This window comes from Scyliorhinus torazame, chromosome 22 (assembly GCF_047496885.1).
Source record: "Scyliorhinus torazame isolate Kashiwa2021f chromosome 22, sScyTor2.1, whole genome shotgun sequence".
In the NCBI taxonomy this organism is placed as follows: domain Eukaryota; kingdom Metazoa; phylum Chordata; class Chondrichthyes; order Carcharhiniformes; family Scyliorhinidae; genus Scyliorhinus; species Scyliorhinus torazame.
The window spans coordinates 50389148-50414466 of NC_092728.1; the positions used below are offsets into that span (position 1 = coordinate 50389148).

Consider the following 25319-nt stretch of genomic DNA (forward strand, 5'->3'; position numbering starts at 1 on the left):
CCCTATATACTCATAATCTTATTCATTGACCCCAGCGGATTAGTTATAAAATAATAAGTCATCGGCATACAGCAAAACTCTGTGCTCTCTACCGCCTCACACAATACTTGACCACTTCCGAGAAGCCCAGAGTGCAATAGCCAGAGGCACTATCGCTAATGCGAACAGAAGTGGGGACAACAGGCAGCCCTGCTCGTTCCCCTGCATAGCTGGAAATACTCTGAGGTAGCTGAATTAGTCCTAACGCTAGCCGTGGGGGCCGCATACAACAATCTCGCCCATGAGATAAATGTTGGCCCAAATCCGAACCTACCCAACACCTCCAACAAATGTCTCCACTCCGCCCTCTTGAAAGCCTTCTCCCCGGTAAGTGCTGGTAAGCATTTCTGCGGCAAATTGGGATGATGGGCAATTTGTTAAGCGGACGGTGGCCGACATCTCGGACCTGGATTCGCACAAATTGATCATGGGTGGTGACTTTAACTTTGTGATGGGTCCTCGACTGGATCGGTTGAGCCCTAGGACATTAGTCAAGTCAGGACTGCCGAAGGAGCTGCGACCAGATTGGACGGGAAGGTGGGTGGATCCTTGGAGGTTTTGGAATCCGAGAGGGAGGGAATTTTCGTACTTCCATGTGCATCGGGTGTACTCCAGCATAAATTTATCTTTGATGGATCATTTGATTCTTCCAGAAATAGTTGGGGTGGAATATGGGGCGATTGTGGTATCAGACCACACGCCACATTTGGTGGATATTAGGTTGAGAAGGTCAGTCTCAGGGGCTCTGGTGGAGGATGGCCTTGCTGCTACTGGCAGGTGAAGTATTTTGCGGAAAGATGATTTTGGTCATCGAGGAGTACATGGAGTTGAATCAGAACGGGGAGGTCTCACCCTCCACGTTTTGGGAGGCTTTGAAAGTGGTGGTACGGGGGGGGGGGGGGGGGAGAAGTGATTGCATTTGAAGTGCATGTTTGACCAGCAAGACTCAGCTGTGATGACTCCCATTGCCAAATAGCTTGGCATGCTTGGTGCCAAGGCTCCCTCATGAAGAATGACAACTTATTACAGGCACAAGAAGGCTGTAGGTATCCATGGAAACCGAAGCTAGCAAGTTGCAGAGGTGAGGAAATTGACAAAAAAGAGGGGGTTCTTCTGTCAATTAAACAATGTTTTATATTTCTTTTAAAGCTAGTCCGCAAATTCGAAGTCTCACACCTGCTGTCAAGCCCAATCTGTGAATTGCACAGTATTATGAGTCATATCTTTGGCAATAACATGAAACTCGTGAGTGCTACATTTTCACCACAATGAATTGGCTTTGGGATTTACAGCTAGTGTGTGAAAAAGCAGCACACTCCAGATACTAGTCTGACTGGATGTTGCCAGTGCTCTGTCTATAATGTAGCATCTACTGTCTTCCACAGATGAGTCCGACTACCAGACTGACTATGAGGAAGATGCTTTCGACACTGAGAGGGATGACTACGATGGTGTCACCAGTGAGCAGAATGAAGATGAAATCTCTAACAGTGTAAGAGGACTTTAGAGTATTGGTCAGAGGGACTGGGAGTGCCAGAAACACACAGTTGATCCCATCGGGTCTGAATGAGGAAGGTGGGAGAGCCTGGCCCATTAAAAGCTACCTATATGGCAGCACGGTAACACAAGTGTGGCTTCACAGCGCCAGGGTCCTAGGTTTGATTCCCCGCTGGGTCACTGTCTGCACATTCTCCCCGTGTCTGTGTGGGTTTACTCCGGGTGCTCCGGTTTCCTCCCACAGTCCAAAGATGTGCAGGTTAGGTGGATTGGCCTTGATAAATTGCCCTTAGTGACCAAAAAGGTAAGGAGGGGTCTTTGGGTTACAGGGATAGGATGGAAGTGAGGGCTTAAGTGGGTCGGTGCAGACTCGATGGGCCGAATGGCCCCCTTCTGCACTCTATGTTCAATGTCTATGTCTACTCCTCTCCCAAAGACACTGACAAAACTAACCGTGTATCTTGAATGTATTCATCTCTGGTTCTGTTGTTGCCATTCTTACTGTTTACAGTGGCTGCACAAACAGCACTCACTCCCTGGCTTCACAACAACTGCAGTAAATAATACTCAGATTACAGACTGACAGCTTATTCTTAGTGTCCCTTGATACCATTATCTAGCCAGAACCTGTCTATTTTAGTCTTGAAAATTCCATTGTCTCTCCCCTCTTAGGTGAGTAAGTTCTAGATTTCAATACTGCATTTTGTGTGAAAAAGTAATTCCTGATTTCACCCCCGCCCAATCTCCTGTTCTTTTCTGTCACAAGGGGAAATAGCTGCTCTGAATATATCCAACCTCCTAAATACAATACAATACTGCTGCAAGCCTAGCGATCTGCCAAAATGATCCGTCGCTTCATGGGCAGAGAGATCCGTTCAAGAAGAAAATACCTAAATCAATATTTTTTTTTTAAGAGTAGGTTGTCTGAACTAAAACAGTCTCTTGCAAAATGAAAGAAAGAAAACGGAACATGTCAGGTAATTAATCATCCAAGTTCTCAGCCTGTTGAGCTTGACGGAGACATAATAAAGTTGAAGAATCTCTGGTGCGCAAAAGCAAGTCAGCCAAACTCTCAACAATCTTTACATTTGAGCGGCACGGTGGCGCAGTAGTTATCATGGCGCTGAGGTCCCAGGTTCAATCTGTTGCTCTTATTAGCCTTAGTTTTATTAGCTCTAATTCTGTCACCTTTGCTCACGAGTCGCCAGGTATCTTTCTGATACCGCCACGTGGTTCAAGCTCCAGTAATGATTAATAATGCAGCACACCGCTTAGTAAAAGTTAAATCAACGATCATTTATTATATACAGCAATAAATACTTAGACAATAATCCTACTTCTAGACTATTACCTACCACTAAAGGCCAATACTTAACTTTGGTGATGGCCCACCAGGTCAGGGAAACGAATGGTCTATCTAATTGGGTCTGGCCTGCGGGATTCAAAAAGGCTGGTACGAGTCGATAGCCTGGAGCACCTATCTGGTAGCGATCGCTGGAGTAACACTTACTTGTTTCTTCGTCGAAGGGTCTCGAAGGTTGCGAGTAGGAGAAGAAGGGTCGATCTGAACTTGGCCCCTTATTTTTATAGTTCCCACGGGCTTCCCGCCTCTCGGGGCTGACCTTGACCCTGGTTCCAAGTGATTGGACTTGGTCCCAATCACTGGGTTCGATATGCTCCAATAATGGGGCGATTTCTTGATCGGTGGGTGGTCGTCCACCTTTCTTTGTCTCAGCCACTGCTGGCGCCGAAAAGTCTGGATCGGCTTTATGTTGCTAATGTGTAGCAATTGTTCCCGGGGATGGCTGCTTACTATGCAGATGGCTGGGTTGATGTGCTGTTAATGGTTGCAGGTATCGGTCTGGGCCGACTTCCCCAGAACCGAATACACTGTCTTGCCTGCAGCTGTCCGTTTGAGTCCCGTTGGCTGATTTTCCCATCAGCCTCTTTCGTTCGCCATTTTAGATCGGGGTTTGACCAAATACTCGGGAATCAACCATTTTAGGTGGCTACAAATCCCAGCCCTTGTTTACTGCCAGTGGAGTCAGAAGGTTATGCGTTCAAACCCAACTACAACATTTCGACAGGTAATCTCGACTGATGCTTCAGTGCAGAAATGAAGGAGTGCTGTTTTCCAGACAAAAGATGTTATACCCCTCCCACTGTTCCAGTGATTCAAGTGACTTTTTAAAAAATCCAAATCGGAGCAGTTGGGGAAGAGAGGAAGCAAACAAAAGGGATACTGGGATCCTCCAATCCTAAAACTGTGCTCCTCCTGATTCTCTAGCCTCTAGCGCATCCCTTGTTTTAATAATTCCATCATTGATGGTCTTGCTTCAGCCACCAAACCCTGAGCTCTGGAATTCCCCCTCTAAACCTCTCCGTCTTTCTCTACCACTCCTACTTCACGATACTCCTTAAAACCAACCTCTTTGTCTAAACCTTTGATCACCTGCTCCAATAAATCCTTGCATGACTTACTGTCGGATTTTGCTTGATAGTGCTCCTGGGAAACGCCTTGTGTCCGCTTGCAATTTTAAAGGTGCAGCATTAATGCAGGTTGTTGCTGAGTATGGATATTTCACCCAGATGGTCAAAGAAAGGGCTAAACGAAATATAGAGGAGGTGGAAACCTGGGGCGGGATTATCCCCTACCCGGCGGGGCGGGGGGTTCCGGCGTAACGGTGTGGAGGGGCTAGGCCTGCGCCGGAGTGGTTTGCGCTCCGCCGGCTGGCGGGATAGGCCTTTGGCGCCACACCAGCCAGGGCCAAAAGGTCTTCGCCGGGCGAAGCATGCGCGGGAGCGTCAGCCGCTGCTGACGTCATCCCCGCGCATGCGCAGGGGAGGGGGTCTCTTCCGCCTCTGCCATAGTGAAGACCATGGTGAAGGCGGAAGAAAAAGAGTGCCCCCACGGCACAGGCCCGCCCGCGGATCGGTGAGCCCCGATCGCCCCGCACCACCCCCCCAGGACCCCGGAGCATGCCTGCTCCGCCTTGTCCCGCCGTTCAAACGTTGGTTTAATCCACACTGGCGGGACAGGCATTCCAGCAGCGGGACTTCGGCCTATCGCGGGCCGGGAATCGGCGGGGGTGGGCCCGCCGACCGGTGCGATTCCCGCCCCCGCCGAATCTCTGGTGGCGGAGACTTTGGGACACGGCGGGGGCAGGATTCACGCCAGAACCCGGCGATTCTCCGACCCGGCGTGGGGTCGGAGAATCCCGCCCCCAGTGTAGGACACGGACTCACAGGACAATGAATGTGAAATGAATGAAAATGCAAGTCACCAGAGGACCATCTGCTGCTCACCCTTTTGCGAGAGAAAGAGAGAGATGACTGGCGATGATTGCACCTGAGGGGGTCACCACGCCTCAGGCAAGGGACAAGGTCATGGTCACCTCAGCCGGTATGAGAACTGAAACCGCACTGTTGGGATCGCTCCACATCACAAGCCAGACAACTGAGTTAACCAACCTCCCAAATACAAGCATATCAGAAGGACTTTGGATCCTCAGACGGTTGGATATTTCAAGGCTGACATTGAGATATTGTTGTTGGTTGAGGATGTCAAGATATTAAAGTCATTGGGACTAAAGCAGCAGTGGCTGCACGCATGCAAAATTAGCTAAGAGACGGGCATCAACGATTATCGGTGCACAGTTTTATAAATTACAGGGAAGTACACTGGGTCGGCATTGCGACCGCTGCTCTTTTCGATGTATATTTATGACCCGGGCTTCTTGCATATGCAGGGGTACGATTGCAGGTGATACAAAGTGGAAATGTAGGCAGCTGTGAGGAGGATAGCAACAGATTTCAGGAGGAAGTAGACAATGGTGAAATGAGCAGATTAAAGTTTGACACCGAGAAGTGTGAAGTGATTCATTTTGATAGGAAAAATGTGGAAAGGCAAAATAAATTAAACAATGCAGTTTTAAAGGGGATGCAGGAGCAGAGAAACCTGGGGAAATAGTGAACAAACCTTTGCAAGTAGCAGGAAATGTTGAGAATGCTGTTACAGCAAGCAGGGTTATTGACTCCAGAAATAGAGGTATGCAGTACCAAAGCCAGGGGATTATGCTAAATCTTTCTAAATCATTTTTATAAATACTTTTACTCTTGGCATCAGCTGGAGTATTGTTCCAATTTCTCCGCAGCATCCGATAGCAAAGATGTCAAGCCCTTGACGCAACAAGTTGTAGCGAGCTGGAATGCATTGCCTAAAAGGAGATTTAATAGTAACTTTTAAAGGAAATTGAATATATACTTGAAAGGAGATACATTTAAAGGACACTGGGGATAGACCAGGAGAAGAGTTCTAATTGGATAGCTTTTTCAAAAATCTGGCACATTTTATTTGTTCAGGGGATGTAGCCTGCATTTATTGCCCATCCCTAATTGCCCTTGAACTTCTAGGCCATTTCCGAGTTAACCACATTGTTGTGGATCTGGAATCACATGCAGGCCAGACCAGATAAGGACATTTTAAAGTTAATAATGAATCTAGCATTGACTACCATTTGCGGAAGACGTTTCTTAACTTCTGCAGCCCTTTCTGTGTGAAAGCCTTTCCTAATTTCACTTCTGAAAGAGCTGGCTGTTATTTATAGGCACTGTTCCCCAGACTCCCCACCCAGTAGAAATAGTTTTTGTCTTCCTCTTGATATCGTAAAAAGTTTGATCACATCACTCTAACTGTCTAAATTCCATAGGATACCGTTTTCATAGAATCATAGAATTTACAGTGCAGAAGAAGGCCATTCGGCCCATCGAGTCTGCACCGGCCCTTGGACAGAGCACCCTACTTGAGCCCATGCCTCCACCCTACCCCCGTAACCCAGTAATCCCACCAAACCTTTTGGACACTAAGGGGCAAATTAGCATGGCCAATCCACCTAACCTGCACATCTTTGGATGTGCGAGAAAACCGGAGAACCCGGAGGAAACCCACGCAGACACGGGGAGAAAGTGCAGACTCCACACAGACAGTCACCCGAGGTTGGAATTGAACCCGGGTCCCTGGAGTTGTGAGGCAGCAGTGCTAACCACTGTGCCATTGTGCTGCCCATTAATTTATGTAATCTCACCTTGTAAATTGAAGAAAGAATTGCATTTATAAAGCATCTTTCACAAACAGCAGACATCTCAAAGTGCTTAGAAGTGTAGTCACTGTTGTAATGTAGGAACATGACAACCAATTTGCACACAGCAAACTCGCACACAGCAATGTGATAATGCTTTTATGATATTGATTGAGGGGTGAATATTGGCCAGGATACCAGAGATAACTCGCCTGCTCTTCTTTAATAGTGCCAGTTTTTTTTTTAAAGCGAGCTGTGGTTTAACATCTCAACCAAAAGGTTGCACCTCCAACAGTGCAGCACTCCCTCACTAACTATCTGACACGGAGGCGAGAATGCCACCAAATTAACTCAAGAGTCCAGGTATCATTGTGGTAAACCTCTGCCTCCTGGACCAGTATGCCTTTCCTAAGGTATGGTGTTCAGAAATGCTCACTGTAACTGGGGCTTTGTTTAGCCGAATCAAGATTTCTACCCCCTTGTATTCTAGTCCTGTAGATATAAAGCCTTTCTTTTTTTTTTGTCTTTTTTTAAATGTTAGAATGCCCAATTCATTTTTTCCAATTCTGGGGCAATTTAGCGTGGGGGCGAAACCCAAGCAAACACAGGGAGAATGTGCAAACTCCACATGGACAGTGGCCCAGAGCCGGGATCGAACCTGGGACCTTGGCACCGTGAGGCCACAATGCTAACCACTGCGCCACCGTGCTGCCCTGATGTAAAGCCTTTCTAATTATCTTCTGTACTGCTCATGACATTTTCATGATCTCTGTGCCTGGATTCCTGAGTTACTTTGGACCTCCACTACTTCTAGCTTTTCACCATTTAGGAAATACCCTAGAACACAGAACATAGAACGATACAGCGCAGTACAGGCCCTTCGGCCCACGATGTTGCACCGAAACAAAAGCCATCTAACCTACACTATGCCATTATCATCCATATCCTTATCCAATAAACTTTTAAATGCCCTCAATGTTGGCGAGTTCACTACTGTTGCAGGTAGGGCATTCCACGGCCTCACCACTCTGTTCAATCCTTTTTTGATCCAAAGTGCATGACCTCTCAATTGCTCATATTCAAATCCATTTGCCACAGTTTTGGCTATTTACATAATCTATCAATATTTCTTTGTAAATGTTACACTCCCATAGAGGTGGCACAGTGGTTAACACTGCAGCCTCAGAGCGTCTGGGACCCAGGTTCAATTCAGGCCTTGGGTGACTGTCCATGTGGAGATTACACTTTCTCCCTGCGTGGGTTTCCTCCGGATGCTCCAGTTTCCTCCCACAGTCCAAAGATGTGCCGTTTAGGTGGATTGGCCACGATCGATTGCCCCTAAGTCTCCACAATGATGTGCAGGTTAGGTGGGGATAGGGGAGTGGGCCTGGGTAGAGTTCTCTTTCAGAGGGTCGGTGCACTTGATGGGTCAAATGGTCTCTTTCTGCACTCTAGGAATTCTATGATTCTGTCTATGTTGTTCACAATGTTGCCTATTTTTGTATCGTTGGCAAATTGACTATGTGGCTTTCTATCCCATTGTCCGAGTCATTCGATAAACAGTTGAGGCCCCAATATAGATCCTTGAGGAATAAATACCACTAGTCACATTCTTACAATTAGAATATCTGCCAATTATCCATATTCCCCATCTCCAAACTTCACCCAACATCCTAACCAGGTCATTAGGAACAGGAGTAAGCCATTCAGCCCATCGAGCCTGCTCAGCTATTCAGTATGATCATTCTTTTTCGGGCATTTATATAAAAACAAACCAAAGCAGAAGAAAAATCATACTAAACTATCAATAACCATCACTCACTGCTCCCCACCATCATCTCCTTCTCCCAGCCTGCCCTCCCCATTTTAACCCCCTTTCCCCCCCCCCCTCGCCACCTCCCTCATTCCCTTGCTGACCCCTCAATCCTCCCTTAAAGAAGTCAATGAACGGTGTCATGTGAGAGTACCTTTAAGAAATGAGTATTTATAAATGGGTGTGTATATAAATATCTGTAGTGAGAGTACCTTTTAGAAATGGGTGTTTATTACTGCAGTGATGTCAGAGTGGGTGGAGCTGGGCTGTTGGTCAGCTTTTTACTTTTGCTTTAGGCTTTTTGCTGCAGGGTGGGTTTGGTTTCATTTTAGTTTTGGAGAAGCTGCAATCGCAGCAGGATGTGTGTGAATCTCTGCAAGCTTATGAGTGTCCATGTGCTGATTTCAACGTGGTAACTTCTCAGTAGTGAAGTTAAGCCTGATGTCTTTCTGTTTTAAAGGTTTTTTAAGTTTTATGGATGTTAAAAGGACAGCTTAAGCATTATTTAGTGTTGTATTCTTTGGGGTTTGTATTTAAATTGATGGTTGCCAAGATGTTCACTGTATGTTTTAAAAAGGTTAACTTGAGTTCATAGAATAAACATTTTGTTTTGCTTTTAAAAAATACTTTTCCATTTCTGCTGTACCACACCTGTAGAGTGAGCCATGTGCTCCCCATACCACAATCTATTAAAAGTTGTGGGTCAGGTGAACTCCATGATACACTTTGGGGTTCTCTACACCTTGGCCCATAACAACGGCTTCCACCTCAAAGCGAACTCTTCCACCAACCCCCTCCGGACGAACTTGAACTTCTCCAGCCTCAGGAATTCTGCCAGGTCACTCATCCACACCCCAGCTTTCGGTGGCTCCGAGTCCCTCCACCCTAGCAAGATCTGTCTCCGGGCTATCAGGGAGGCAAAAGCCAAGACAGGGCCTCTCTCGCTCCCGGGTCTTCCAACACCCCATACATGGTAACCTCTGGACGAAGGACCAACTTCACCCCCAGCATCTCGGACATTATGCCCGCAAACCCCTGCCAAAACCCTTTTAGCTTTGTTCGTGCCCAAAACAAGTGGACATGATTTGCGGGTCTCCACACGCACCGCCCTATCCTCGACCCCCTCAAAAATCCTACTCATCCGCGCTACCGTCATATGTGCCCTATGAATTAGATTAAACAGAATTAGGCTTAGCCTCGCACGTGACGAGGACGCATCCACCCTCTGCAGGGACTCGGCCCACGTCCCAGCCTCCAACTTTGCGAATCTGCCCCTATAAATAGGTCACCGAATCGTTCGAACCTTGCCTCTCGCCACCCCCAAAACTTTGCATCCAGCCGCCCCAGTGCAAAGCTATGGTTGTCACAAATCGGTGCCCACACCGAGGCACCCTCCAGTCCCAAATGCTGCCTCCACTGCCCCCATACCCTCATGGCCAACATCACCATTGGCCTAACGGAGTGTCTGGCCGGCGATAATGGCAGACGTACTGTTAACAATGCCCTTCAGCTCGTTCCCCTACAAGAAGCCGCCTCCATCCGCCCCCACGCTGACCATGCCAATGTTCCCCTCCCAGTAGTAGTTCATTATATTCGGCATCCAACCTCTTGAAGTCCCCCTTCATCTGCTTCACCAGCCAGCTCAAATTCAACTTGTGCATCTGTGCCCAACCCCGCGTCATCTGGTCGTCCAGGTATTTAAAGCTTAGCCCCACTACCTTAAACGGCAACTCCTCTAATCTTCTCTCCAGGCCTCTAGCCTCGCTCTTTCCCATGTTCAACTTGTACCCAGAGAACCGGCCAAAATCCCCATAATGCCCTCAATACCACCCAATGGATCCGAAATGTATAACAGTAGGTTGTCGGTGTTCAGCGAGACACTAGGTTCGGTGCCCCCTCCCCTCTGTCCAATCCCTCGATGTCCTAAGTGCCAGTGGCTCTATTGCCAAGGCAAAGTGCAATGGGGAGAGCGGCACCCCTGCCACGTCATGCAGCCCAAAGTATCCCAAACTCACTCAGTTCGTCCGCACACTTGCGACCAGTGCCTTGTACAGCGGCCAGACCCAGTTCACAAACCCCTGCCCAAACCCATACCGTCCCAGCACCTCCCACAGATATTCCCACTCCACCTGGTCAAAAGCCTTCTCCACATCCATCGCTACTACCACCTATATCTGGATTTCCAGAAAGCCTTTGACAAGGTGCCACACAAAAGGTTGCTGCATAAGGTAAAGATGCATGGCATTAGGGGAAAGTAGTTGCATGGATAGAGGATTGGTTAATTAATAGAAAGTAATGGGTGTTTCTCTGGTTGGCAATCAGTAGCTAGTGGTGTCCCTCGGATCAGTGTTGGGCCCACAACTGTTCACAATTTACATAGATGATTTGGAGTTGGGGACAATGTGTCACCAAGGGCAATGTGGCCAAGTTTGCAGACAACACTAAGATAAGTGGTAAAGCAAAAAGTGCAGAGGATACTGGAAGTCTGCAGAGGGCTTTGGATAGGTTAAGTGAATGGGCTAGGGTCTGGCAGATGGAATACAATGTTGACAAATGTGAGGTTATCCATTTTGGTAGGAATAACAGCAAAAGGGATTATTATTTAAATGATAAAATATTAAAACATGCTGCTGTGCAGAGAGACCTGGGTGTGCTAGTGCATGAGTCGCAAAAAGTTGGTTTACAGGTGCAACAGGTGATTAAGAAGGCAAATGGAATTTTGTCCTTCATTGCTAGAGGGATGGAGATTAAGACTAGGGAGGTTATGCTGCAATTTTATAAGGTGTTAGTGAGGCCACACCTGGAGTATTGTGTTCAGTTTTGGTCTCCTTACTTGAGAAAGGACGTACTGGCACTGGAGGGTGTGCAGAGGAGATTCACTAGGTTAATCCCAGAGCTGAAGGGGTTGGATTACGAGGAGAGGTTGAGTAGACTGGGACTGTACTTGTTGGAATTTAGACGGATGAGGGGGGATCTTATAGAAACATATAAGATTATGAAGGGAATAGATAGGATAGATGCGGGCAGGTTGTTTCCACTGGCGGGTGAAAGCAGAACTAGGGGGCATAGCCTCAAAATAAGGGGAAGTAGATTTAGGACTGAGTTTAGGAGGAACTTCTTCACCCAAAGGGTTGTGAATGTATGGAATTCCTTGTCCAGTGAAGCAGCAGAGGCTCCTTCATTAAATGTTTTTAAGATAAAGTTAGATAGTTTTTTGAAGAATAAAGGGATTAAGGGTTATGGTGTTCCGGCCGGAAAGTGGAGCTGAGTCCACAAAAGATCAGCCATGATCTCATTGAATGGTGGAGCAGGCTCGAGGGGCCAGATAGCCTACTCCTGCTCCTAGTTCTTGTGTTCCACCTCCTGCCCCTCCCCTCCGAAGGCATGATAATTACATGGAGTAGCCTCCTCACATTTGCAACAGCTGCCTCCCTTTCAGAAAACCCGTTTGGTCCTCATCTATCACCCCCAGGACGCAGTCCTTGACTCGCAACATCTTCACCAATAACGTGGCGTCCAAGTTCGGTAACGATAGCGGGCGGTACGACCTGCAGTGCTCGGATCCTTATCCTTTTTCAATATCAGGGAGATGGAAGCCTGCTATAGTTGGAGGGGGGGGGGGGGGGGGGTGCGCGGGTGCGAGTTCCCTCCTCTCCCTGGCCTGTTGTATGCCCTCACCAGTGGTGGCCTCGGGTCGCCCTCAAACTTTTTATAAAACTCCGTCGGAAACCCATCCAAACCTATGCAACGCCTCAAATACACCATTCACTGACTCCGGATCCAACATCATCCTTCCCATCTCATTCTTTACTCTGCCAATCTCCCTCGCCACCTCTTGCTTCCTCAATTTGTGGGCCAGCATCCTGCTCGCCTTCTCACCGTATTCATATACTGCTCTTCTGGCACTCCGTAGCTGCCCCACCGCCTTTCCCGTGGACACTAATCCGAACTCTGTATGGAGCCTCTGCCTCTCCTTCAACAGCCCTGCCTCTGGGGTCTCCGAATACCTGTATCCACGATCTCATCTACCAGCCCATTCGGCCTTCTCCCTATGTGGCCGAATAGATAAACTCCCCCCTGACCACCACCTTGTACGCCTCTCATAGCGTGGCGACAATGACCTCCCCCGTATCATTCAGTTCCACATATACCCGAACGGCAGCCCTCACCCGCTTGCACACCTCCTCATCCGCCAACAGCCCCACATCTAGTCTTCACTGCAGGTACTGCCCCCCTCTCTTTCTCCCCCCCACCCCCCCCCCCCCCCCCCCCACCCCCCTCGTGAGGCGCGTGGTGAGGGACCACAAATGTTGAATACTCTGAACCAACTAGCCCCTAGCCCCGCCTGCAATGCCTTATCCGGCACACAAAAGTCAATACAGGAGTACACCCGTTGCACATGGGAGAAGTATGAGAATTTCTTTGCCCTCAGCCTCTCAAACTTGCACGGGACCACCCCCCCATGTGCTCCATAAACCCCTTCAGCAGCTTCGCCACTGCGGACACCTTCATCGACCTTGGGCTTGATCAGTCCAAACTCGGCTCAATAACCGCATTAAAATAACCCCCCCCCCCACCCCAATGATGATCAGGTACGAGTCCAGGTCAGGGATCTTCCCCAGCACCCACCTCATGAAATCTACATCACCCCAGTTTGGGGCATAAACATTTACCAGGACCACCGACATCCTCTCCAGCTCTTCCATAAATGTGGCCCTTTGCGCATGGGCATAAGGGACACAATGCCTGTTTCAGGCACTACACACCAATGGAACTTCACCAATATGGCGTGGGGTGCGCTTCTCATTCGTTGAGGCACTTCCAGCCTGTCATTGAAGGGCTTTGGGAGGCCATTTAGTTTTTTGACGAGGGATCAACTGAATTATTGCCCCGAGTTGCACTCCAATGAATAAAAACATCGACAATTCCATTCAAGAGTGTCTGGTTAGCCTTGAAGTTCTTTGCTGAATAAGAGCCTTGATATTGTTGTCATGGCAAATAGGCCAAACTGATGATGAGGCCTACTGCTCAAAGATGTGCTGAAGGTTCAGCAGATGGGCTTCTCAGCATAATGTGTTTCAGTCTTTTTTTTTACTGTGTTACAGGATGAAGAGTGTGAATTCAGGGAGAACAACTCTACTTCTGGGGCTCAGAGCACTACGGCCTAGTGGAATGGAGTACCAGCCTTCGGTAGGCTGTATCCTGGCATGGCTCTGGGTTTATTTGTTTTAAATCCTATTATTGCTTGACACGTTTTTCTTTACACTAATCAAATAGCCTCCTCCATTTCATATCGCAACCTTTTGGGGAGGCCAAGAGTTTTGTGGCAAGCTTGTCATATCGGCATTGCTTGTCACATCCATACTATTAGCGATTGATGAGTGTGTGAAATTGAGGCCTTAGATCCAGTTTTGTAAACCAAATTGTACAGAAATAGTTTTTTAGACTGTGAACTTAAGAGTCAGATGATGTGTCAATGTACATTTGGGTTATTTCAGGTCTTTATAAAAACACTCATTTACCCCTCCTCCCCCCCCCCCCCCCCCCCCCCCCCCCCCCCCCCAAATCAGTAGATCTGCGAAAAGGTCCCAGAAGAGAGTCTCCCAGACTCATTTAGCACTTTAAATGCACACATTGTTCTGCTTTGAATGTCATGATACAGCATTTCATCTTGTTTCTGCCAAAGTGAGAGTGTGTTTTTAAACACAGGCTTCAGCAGTTTATATTTGGCTTACGCTGCACTGCTGCAGCTGCAGGAGGGGCTGGAAACGTATCACCAGGCCTCTGCCAGAACGCTGCTCTTCAGGTCACCAGGAGGAGGCACAAGACAGCAGCCCTCGCACACCTCTCCGCTGGCCTCTCCTCCCTCGCATGGAGTGGGTCACCCATGTTCTGCCTCAGAAGAAATGCCATGTGTACATTCCACTTCACGCAACCTTTCTGAAAACACGCCTTTGGAAAACGAGTCCTTTTTTTTTAAATGTTTATTTTGGTCTAGTTTCATTTCAAATGACTGAGCCACAGCCTCCCCCACCGGAATCCAGAGTGTCCACTTAAAACCTGCCTGGACTTTTACACTTTATAAGTGCTTTCCCCCAGCATTGTGCAAAAAGCCAAACCTGTGCTCTCTTCCCTCCTGGTTCATTGCCAGTAGTTTCTTTGCTTCCTGTGAGATAGCGAAAGATCACAATAGATCTTGGTAAATGTTGGCCTTTCAAACCACCTGTGCTCGCAGACACCAAGTTTGTTGTCGTAGCATTGTGATTGGTTCATTGTTACCGTGTAAACTGACACATTGCAGAAGCCCCCCCAAATCACTGTCCCAAAACTCTGCTTGCATCTCTCTGATGCTATTGTACATACAATTATCTACATTCACACTGGCTGACAGTGTCACTTCAGGCTCCTGTGGTCGAGGGCGAAAACATGATTTTCCGGGACTTTTTTGGCTTCCCCACTCAATGCCCGCCACACCAAGCGCCTGTTTGAGAAGAGAGCAGAACCAAATCAGCGGCTCACTCCACCCTCTGTACCACGCAACCACGATTTGATCACCGGTGAAATGGGCCAATGGTTACCGGGTGGCATCTTTAGCAGGCCAAATCCTGCCATGTTCAGAGGCCATTCCTGCCCTGACCCCCCCCCCCACTGAATCCTCAGATTAAATAAATTAGAATGGTCCTAAGAAATACTTACCTTCGCCTCTTTTCTCTCCCCTTCAAACTAAAGGGAACAGATAGCTGAATTTGATACATTGCCTTTGTGCCTTGTGGTTTGATGGAGTATTTCCATTCTCAGCAGATTCCCTGGGTGCAGAGTGGTCTACCATCGTATGGAGATGTGGGCTGTTAGGAAAAGATGGACACAGCAGGGTGATGGCTGTTTTTCCCCCCCAAGTGTAATACTTGCAGCACTGATATATATTGGATGCACCTCCCTGGCATTTGAACTGTACCAATCGCCTCAGGGTTCACGTTCCATTTCAGACCATTTGGCTTGCCCGCCCATGTTTGCTTGGTGCTCTTCAAGCCGGTCCTGAATTCTGATTTGTTGACTGCATAACGTGGGCAAAATGTGCCAAGGACAGGAGTCAGAAATGTAGCCACATGGCAGCATCAACTGTGCCCTAATGCATTGTGGCCTCTGTGTCCTCTCCTTAATCTGCCACTGTCCCAAAGTAGGATCAACAGCTGTAATCATTCAACAAGTGATTATTGCAAAATTTCTGCATATAAAAATGTCGGGAACACGAGAACGGATTTGCCCCTCGACCTCTGGTATTTTAATTCACTGGTGTGCCACGCATTCACCCGCGTCTGCACACCCGCCTCCCCTTTTTGCCTGACACACATTTCCCGACCCCTCCCCTCACTCCAGCACCCCACATTCATTTAGAAAAGTCATGAACTAACAGTTTCTGATGTAGAAAAGCATAGTCAGTGTCACACTTGCAACAGCACAGACAGACTTTGTGTTCCCAGACCTAGGCCAAGGCTGCCCTTACATACTGGGTGCCCATACCAGTAGCTCATGACTCCTGTGCATTTTGTCCCACTCCCTTTGGAACCCCCAATCAATGATACAGTAAAGGATAAGGATCAGAGTGTGGTGGGGTTGAGGGGGGAGCTCCCGTCACTGCATCGCTACCCGGGAGATACCCGCCAGTGCTCACACTCGATTGCAGCTGGCATCTCATTGCAGCATTCCCAGGAGCCCCTCCCCCCCCCTTTACAAGTTGGCCATCTATCTGTGACTCTGCTGCCTGTAGCACGGGCCAGCTCGGTGTATGAACAATACGTTTGCTTTCAAGCAGCTGAGATTTATTGTGTGATGGGAGTGAGTGCAGAAATTCCACAGAAAAAAACGATTCAGCCTCTGTCACAGGAGCCTGAACGTGATGAAGACTTAGGGAGTATTAACAATGATATCGCCACTGTTTTTTCTGGTTGGTTTCTTAAAATGTTGGAGCTTAAACCACTAAAAGGAACACGTGAGCCTTTAACAGCATCTCCTGCCAGTTCCATCAAAGGAAAATGAAAGGGGGAGTCATGCTCCATAAATCATGTCTCTTTGTCATCTAATCAGAGTCCTGAAGCAAGTTGAAAGCTGAATACGAGTGACCGACACACACAAAAGATACTAATAGCCAAAAAGACTGTTGACATGGTTACAGAGGACCTGTGTCCGTTCCTGTAGCCAGCCTGGCTGTGAGCTGGGTGTGAAGGAACCTTTTTACTTGTTGCAATAATCAATGCAATATTTAATGTTACTGAAACTTAGGTTGTTCAGAGTTGAGAGAGTCATGGTGATCATTAACTGGTGCCTAGTGCCTTGACAATGGAAGAATTATTCCCTCTCCCCACCAACCCACCCCAGCTGCCATTTGAGGATGTCCGCAGCTCCGACCAGAGCAGGCTCCACCAGAGGTGGGAAAGCAAAAAGGCATTTAAACTGTTCGGAGCACTGTTTTAATTAATATCTCTGAAATGTTTTGCCCTACCTTCGATGAAGTACGTTTGCTATGGGAGAGTTTCAATATCAAATCCAGGTTCGGTATGAGGGAGTACATTTACAGAGCTCCTTGTCATTGAAAACTGGAGCAGAACTCCGCATAAAGGGGGGGTTTGCAGGTAGAGATGTCCTGATCCTTTCCAGTCAGAACAAGCAATCTGCCCGCATCGTGTCTAAAATGTAACCTTGTTTGTAGGCTGACAGTTTTAACGTTGTGGCGTCTTTACTGAGCTGTTCTGGAGCTCTGTGGCATGACTCCTAGCAGCAAAGCTCCTGAGGCACCAGTGATTACACAAGGTCAGTCCCGTTCTCTTGCTGAGGAAGGGTATGTCTGATGGCCTCGATTTGTTAACACTTTCCTGGAATGAGACTGCTAACTGAGTTTTGAATGTCCAGGCCCTTTGCTAGAAAGCGCACCGCAGCAGTACTGTGGGGAAACTGCCAGGTGGAACAGGCACCATCTGTATTGGGAGTTGGGGAAAGGTGGAGAAATGGGAATAAAAATTCCAGTTAATACCCAGCCTGTCTCAGCTCTTTCAATGTAATTAACAATGTACCTAATTGTATAAGCTCTGCATCCCCCACACTCAATATGTTGAAATGGGAGGACTGTCTTACTTCTGATCACTGCCTGAGTTTGAATGGAAAGAAGTGAATGTTGTGTTTAACTCTGTAACTCGTGAAGTGCAGAGAACGTTTATTGTCTTAAGAACAAGCATTTCTTGTATTTTAGATAATGTTTTGTTAACAAACCCTGCATTATTAGTGGATGGGCAATCTGTTGGCGTTGAAGCCTTGATCTGCTTGTTGTTCAAATCCATTCTCAACATCTCCCAGTGGGTCAGCCATGGAGAGGCACCAACAGTATCCACAAGTGACAAGACCAGGATCTCCCGTGAGGGCCCTGTTATATCGACCAATGTATTGAAGACAGGACACTATCTAAATGCGCAATGTGATATGATAATAGACGGTACAGAACAGGGAAGTTGCAAGTCCCATCTCAGTCTGTGTATCATTGGTTGGAACACACTGTGGGGAAGGTGGGAGGAGCTACCATTGTTGACGGTGTCGCCTGACCAGAAAAGGAGTGATGGGAAAGTCCCTGGAAGTAAACGTTCTATATAGGGAAGCAGAGGGTGGCACCTGGGAGAGTGGAGGTTAATGGTGGGGGGGGGGTTAAAAAATCATTACCCGCAGTCAACGCTCACGCACAAAAAACTGCCACATGAGAGAGGTGTCAGAAAGCTCACCGAACTTTCAGGAACTGTACCTTGTATAGTCAGTGCCTTCAGTTTCCAGCTTCGTAATGCTCTCATATCTCTGAGGCATGTGGCCAGGAATTCAAGCCGCACTCTAATCTGACAGCTCAAAGCAGCAAGGAGGGAGTGCAGCATTATAGAAGGTGCTATCTTTCAGCTGAGTTCCAGCTGTCTGGGCGATTTGGACTGGAACGATCTTGTGGCATTTTATGAAGAGTCAGGAGCATTCTCCTGGGGTTGATGGTCAACGTTCCTTCACGTGCCCCCCCCCCCCCCCCCCCCCCCCCTGGCCACTAACATCGCAATAACTGGTGATTGATTTCACCAGGGTTTCGCTGTGCCTGCCTGACCAATAGCAGTGACCGCACATCTAGGAGAGGAAGGGAGAAAAGAAAAGGGAGGAAGAACAGTGGAGGTAAAAGAGAATTAGGAGCAGGGCCTGACCATTAGCAGCTGGGAGACTGCACAGGTTGTGAGAGCAGCTTTGAAAAGCTGAACAGAAATACATTTAGGGGCTTGTGTAGGACAAAGACGTTAGCACAAGCCTCAGTCATTGGCACAGTGAATGGACAACCTTTATGCAGAGAGCGTTTACATTATGGTTATTTCTTGTATGAAATCTCTGTGTAACTAACGTGTGAAGTATTTACAGTGTCCATTTTATATTGTGCCCATGTGCCTTATCTATCCATTAAAGATCACCTCTTCATTGTTCGTTGTCTGAAAATCATTTAAAAATAAATAGAAAATCGGAGATAAGAGCAGGAGTTACGCAGCCTGTCATTCAGCACCTGGGAGAAGCAAATCCAACAGCATTCCACGCTCCAGTTTCATGTCCGTGGATATCCGATCTCGGGTACCTGCTGATTTTGAGACTGCTTTGTTTTTACACATCAGTTATCTCAGTTTGGAACATGACTAATATCAAAGATACTGAATTGTGCTGCCAGTTATATATTTACATTCAGTGCGGCGAGAATGTGCATTTCACTGGAAACTTTTATCACCAACCTGCACCTTTGGCCAGAGCTATTGGATCAGTAATGCCTATGGACATTTCTAATGTCAAGGGTGTCACATTTTTGCATTATAGATCCATCTGCTCCAGTAAAAGTAGTGGAATTGGTATAGTTCAGCGACACCCCCCCGCCCAAGCTTTCTGACCCTTTTACACACAACATTCCCCTTTGAAACCTCCTGGCCTTGAAATGTCTTATTTCATTAAGTGTCCAAAGTTCCAGTGCCCATCCCGAGACAACATTTCCCTGACCAGCTGAGAGGATTGTAATGTCTTGGGCGCAGCGATGATGTAAGTCTTGCCCTGGCATTGATGAATAGCTCATGGAGCCCCATCAACCGAACAAAGATTTGGCATCCTGGTTTTATGGAGGAGTGTTAGGGTGAATGGCCATGTCAAAGACCACAGAGAGGTTCAAGGAATAATGTACTGCAGCTGCAGGGAATGGCTCCGAAATGTGCTCCCTGCTGGGGGGAGGTAAAAGCTGGACCAAGAGTAAAACAGGAGAGAGAGAAGGGTTTTGAGGAGATGGTACATCTGAAGAATCCTAGAGGATTAGGATAATTTGCCTGTTTAGGATGATTTGGCTGAGGAGATGTGATAGTTCTTACCATATTGACAGGAGGGGGCACAGTGGTTCACACTTGTGCCTCACAGCGTCAGAGACCCGGGTTTGATTCTGACCTCTGGTAACTGTGTGGAGTTTGCACGTCCTCTCCGTGTCTGCGTGGGTTTCCTCCGGGTGCTCCGGTTTCCTCCCTCAGTCCAAAGATGTGCAGGTTTGGTGAATTGGCCATGCTAATATTGCACAAAGGTTAGGTGGCGTCACTGGGATAAAGGTGAGGGATTGGACCTAGGTAGCAAGGAACTGTGCAGACCCGACGGGCTGAATGGCCTCCTTCTGCACTGGAGGGATTCTATGACCTGTGAATAATTGTGTGCCTGGTGAGCTCAAGATTTGACTCAAACAAGTGAAGGTGAGGACTGTTCCAGACAAAACAGGAAGATTGAGATGACACTTAATTTGATGAGAACGAGGCCATCGTAAACTGACGCAAGGGAGTATTTGAGCTGGTCAGTGGCAGCTGACAATGAATGAAGAGGAACTTGGAATTTTACAAAGTTAGTTTTTTATGACAGGATAGATAGTGAGATAAGAGAATGTGGTTAACACAGGAGTTGTGGTTGTTAAAGACAAAGAAATAGTTAGTAATAGCCTTGGTAATGCTTCATGAGAATTGGCAATCTTAGCCAGATGGAGTTTTCCACCCTGACACTCCCAGTTCGACCCAAAGTAAATGAAAATGCTCAACAATAACAATTTACAAAGCTCATTGATGTAAAGAAATATTGCAAGATGCTTCACATGGACATTATAAAGCAAAGCTACACATGCTATATGCTGGAATTCCGAAGTAAAATTAGAAAATTCTCAACAGGTCAGGAAACCTCGATGGAGAGAGAAACTGAGTTAATATTTAGGTTGATGGCCTTTTCATCAAAACTGGAAGATGGTTGAGATGAAGTTTTTAAGGACAGAGCTGATGAGGGTGTGTGGGGGCAGTGTTGTTGGAGGCAATAATCTGAAGGACATTTTCCCTGTCTCTGTACTTGATTTGAAACCACTTTCAGGTGCTGGTTGATCTGTTGTGACTTCTGGCATTGTCTATATTTATCTTTCTGTCGGTGAAGGGTGCTACTTCATAAATACACAAATTAATTTGAATAACCATCAACCATGAAATGGGACTTGGCTTTTTTTAGATAAATTAGGGGCACTGGTTTGAAACTGGCAGAGTGATGGAATTTGTCTGTTCTCCATGTGGGAAATGAATTGGATAAGTCTAGTGGGATTTCTACTCAGCACTTCCCATTGATGGATGCGTTGCAGGAGCTACCATTTAAATCTGCCTGTGTATAGGGGAGGTTTTATTAGTCATTCACTTGCAGCTCCAATAACATTCGAGATCAACACCATCCAGGACAAAGTATGGCATTTGATTAGCACTCCATCCACCACCTTAAACATTAACTGCCTCTGCCACTGACACACTCACGGAGCAGCAGTGTGGATCATCTACAAGAGGCACTGCAAGATCTCACTAAGACTCCTTCAGCAGCACCTTCTAAACCTGCAACCTCTACCACCCAGAAGGACAAGGGCGGCACAGTGGTTAGCACTGTTGCTTCACAGCGCCAGGGACCCCGGTTCGATTCCTGGCTTGTGTCACTGTCTGTGCGGAGTCTACACGTTCTCCCCCGTCTGTGGGTTTCCCCCGGGTGCTCCAGTTTCCTCCCACAAGTCCCGAAAGACCTGCTTGTTAGGTGAATTGGACATTCTGAATTCTCCCTCACTGTACCCGGACAGGTGCCAGGGTGTGGCGGCTAGGGGGTTTTCACAGTCACCTCATTGTAGTGTTAATGTAAGCCTACTTGTGACAATAATAAAGATTATTATTTTTTTATATAAATGTTTTTTATTGGATTTTTGCACAGAGTATATTTTGCCGTTATGTACACAGGATATGATATATCTATATATATATATATGTAAGTAGGCATCCGTTTGTGCTGGCGAGGCACTTCCGGAGGGCAATCTCGAGTGGGTCTGGTGCCGGTGTTGCCCCTCGCTTCTCCCGGTCGGATTTCGCCGCCGTTGTCTTCTCATGCCGCTGCCGCTTCAGCCGGCCCTCCCGTCCTCCGCCTGTATTCTCCTTTTTCTCTGTTCCTGTGGATGTCAGGTTGGGTAACGTTCCCCCCCCCCCCTCCCCCCGCCGCCCTGGCTCTCCTCTATTGTTCCCTGTCTCTTCCCCCCTCCCCCCCCCCCCCCAACCAACCTGTGGTTCGCCTTTCCTTCCTCTTAGACTGAGTTGTCTCCCCCCCCCCCCCCCCCCCCCCCCTCTCCCGGTCTATCTCACCCTCTCATGCTCTGGCTGCTTTCCGCTGGTTCCTTGCTACCTGGCTATTCTTCTGCTTGTTTGTTGGCCACAAACAGGTCTCGGAACAATTGGGTGAATGGCTCCCACGTTCTGTGGAAGCCGTCGCCTGACCCTCTGATGGTGAATTTAATTTTCTCCATTTGGACAAATTCCGAGAGGTCGGACTGCGAGTCTGCAGCTTTGGGTGGTGCTGCTGACCTCCAGTTGAACAGGATTCCATGTCGGGCGATCAGGGAGGCAAAGGCAAGGGCGTCCGCCCTCCTCCCATGAGTAGATCTGGCTGGCCTGATACCCCGAAGACCGCCACTTTCGGGCATGGCTCCACCCTCACCCCCACCACTTTGGACATTGCCTCGAAGAAGGATGTCCAGTACTCCACAAGTCTGGAGCAGGACCAGAGCATGTGGGTGTGGTTGGCCGGGCCTCCTTGGCACTGTTCACATCTATCCTCCACCTCCGGGAAGAACCTACTCATACGGGTTCTTGTTAAGTGGGCTCGATGTACCACTTTTAGTTGTGTCAGGCTGAGTCTTGGAGGTGGAGTTGACCCTATGCAGTGCTTCGCTCCAGAGTCCCCACCCTATCTCGATCCCCAGGTCCTCCTCCCATTTCCTTCTTGTTGCGTCCAGTACGCTGTCGGCCCCTTCTACCAGTCAGTCGTACATGTCGCTACAGTTTCCTCTCTAATATGCTTGCGTCCAGTAACTCTTCCAGTAATGTCTCTCGTGGCGTTTGTGGATACGTCCTTGTCTCCTTTCGTAGGAAGTTTCTGAGCTGCAGGTACCTTAGCTCGTACCCCCTGGCCAGCTGGGATTTCTCCGTCAGTTCATCAAGATGATTATTATTAGCACGCACATGGGAACACAACCACCTGCAAGTTCTCCTCCAAGCCACTCACTGACTTGGAAACATCACCATTCCTTCACATTCACTGAGACACAGTCCTGGAACTCCCTCCCTACACCACATGGACTGCCGGGTTCAAGGAGCCTCACCCACCACCATGTCAGGGGCAATTAGGAATAGGCAATACATGCTGGCCAAGCCAGCCACGCCCACATCCTATGAACTAAATGTAAAAATAAAAATCTTTTTTTGCCACAATCTCAGTCTAATAGATTGTGCTCAACCCACCCGTTAAAGAGGAGGAGAATCATCCAACTGCAGATAATTGAATTACATTCTCGGTTCGCTCATGGGATCTTGCTATATCTACCTGGATGTGAGCAGGACAGTAACACCAAACCGAAGTAGTGGGTCTCACATTAACACCCCCTTCGCCCGCAGGCACTCACAGTGAAGCCAGCATGCAAACAGTGCATGAAACGCCTGATTTATATTTATGGACTGTGAACTCTTTATCAGGAATGGAGAAGAGGTTATATTAAAGGGAGTTTACCCCCTCAATAACACCCTTCATCCCCACCCATTATTCCCAGCTGAGTGGATGGACATGGCATTTTAAATGACAGGAATGTGTGGAAGAGCAGAGTTGCCCATCAATATCCCCTACAACACTCTCTCTACCAGTTGTCGTGTTGGGTGTTCTGGTCTACATACAGGTCAACACGGCTGGGGATGGTGTAACTCTATTTTATTAACAATTCAACTGTAATAACACTGTAAGCTTGGGTGCGTGCATTACCAGCTTATCTGTGGACCCTGTCCTATCACTATCTAGGTGAGGCACTCAGTACATGGTGAATGTCTGAGAGGCAGGCTGTGAGCTCTGAGCTGGCTGCTGCTAGAATGAGCGGGAACTCTGGTGTCCCCTGCGTGTGCTCTCACTGGTGATTGGCTGCGATGTTGTGTATGCTGGTTGGTCCTACTGTATGTTCATCAGTGTGTCTGATTGCACCATGATATGCTGATGTATATCATGACATCCCCCCTTTTCGCAAAGAATATGTGCCTACATGAGAATAAATAAAGTGTGTCTGATCATGTGTGTGCATTATTTACATCAATATCTACATGTGGCTATACTATATACACGGGAAGGTGCCAGGTGCAGAGGAAAACTATGTTACACCAAGAACGAAACAAATGCTATTAACAAACGATGAAAAACTCTTAAACAGTACGGCAGAACAAGTCAGTGAGTCCAATAGTGCAAGGTTCATAAATTAAGTCTCTCAAGTGGGCGACGAACTCGGGTTGACCGCCTCAAGGGTGGGTCAGGATCCAGCGGCTGAGGAATGGACCGGGCCACGGTCGAGTGAGGAGGAGGCAGGGTGTCCGGAAGCTCAACAAAGTCCATGTCAGGGACAACAGGAGGGCGTGGCACCCGTGCAGAATTTCGTAGCAAGCGCGGAACCCGACGAAGGGCACGCCGATTGCGGCGGCGAATTGAGCCATCAGGCAAACGAACCAGAAACAAGCGGGGAGCCACCTGTCTAAGAACCTCAGCGGTTGCCGACCAGCCACCCTCCGGAAGATGTTCGCGGACATGATCTCCAGGCACCAGGGCAGGAAGATCAGTCGCCCAAGTGTCATGAGCCGCCTTGTGTTGCTCACGCTCTTGTTGCATCCGCCGAAGTACCGGAGCATGGTAGAGGTCTGGGACGTGAATGGACGGCACAGTGGTCCTGAGGGTGTGAACCACAAGCAGTTGGGCCGGCGATAGGCCCGTGGACAGTGGGGCCGAGCGATAGGCCAGCAAGGCGAGGCAGAAGTCAGATCCTGCATGAGCAGCCTTGCAGAGGAGCCTTTTTACAATGTGGATGCCCTTCTCTGCTTTGCCGTTTGACTGAGGGTGCAGGGGACTGGACGTCACGTGTGCAAAGTTGTATGCACTAGCGAAGGAAGACCATTCCTGACTCGCGAAGCAGGAGACATTGTCTGACATCACGGTGGGCGGAATGCTGTGGCGACAGGCCCGGAATGCTACAGGCCCGGATAACAGCCGATGACGTGGTGTCGTGCAGGCGTATGACCTCAGGATAGCTGGAAAAGTAGTCGATGATGATGATGTAGTCCCTGCCGAGCGCATGGAACAGGTCCACGCCCACCTTCGACCAGGGGGACGTGACCAACTCATGGAGCTGAAGGGTCTCACGTGGTTGTGCCGGCTGGAACCACTGACAGGTGGGGCAATTGAGCACAGTGTTGGCAATGTCCTCATTTATTCCGGCCAGTATACAGCCTCTCTGGCCCTCCGGC

General features: G+C 48.2%; 1 protein-coding gene across 3 annotated transcripts in view; it reads left to right on the forward strand.

Moving 5' to 3' along the window:
* Window positions 1-18912, forward strand: part of pnpla7b (patatin-like phospholipase domain containing 7b) — a 473312-nt gene extending 454400 nt beyond the window's left edge. For all 3 annotated transcript variants that reach the window (XM_072488205.1, XM_072488203.1, XM_072488204.1), the window contains 2 exons: window positions 1425-1531; window positions 13533-18912. In XM_072488205.1, the coding sequence (XP_072344306.1) occupies window positions 1425-1531; window positions 13533-13595 (170 nt within the window). In that variant the 3' untranslated portion in view covers window positions 13596-18912. The remainder of the gene's footprint in view (window positions 1-1424; window positions 1532-13532) is intronic.
* Window positions 18913-25319: the final 6407 nt, after the last annotated feature.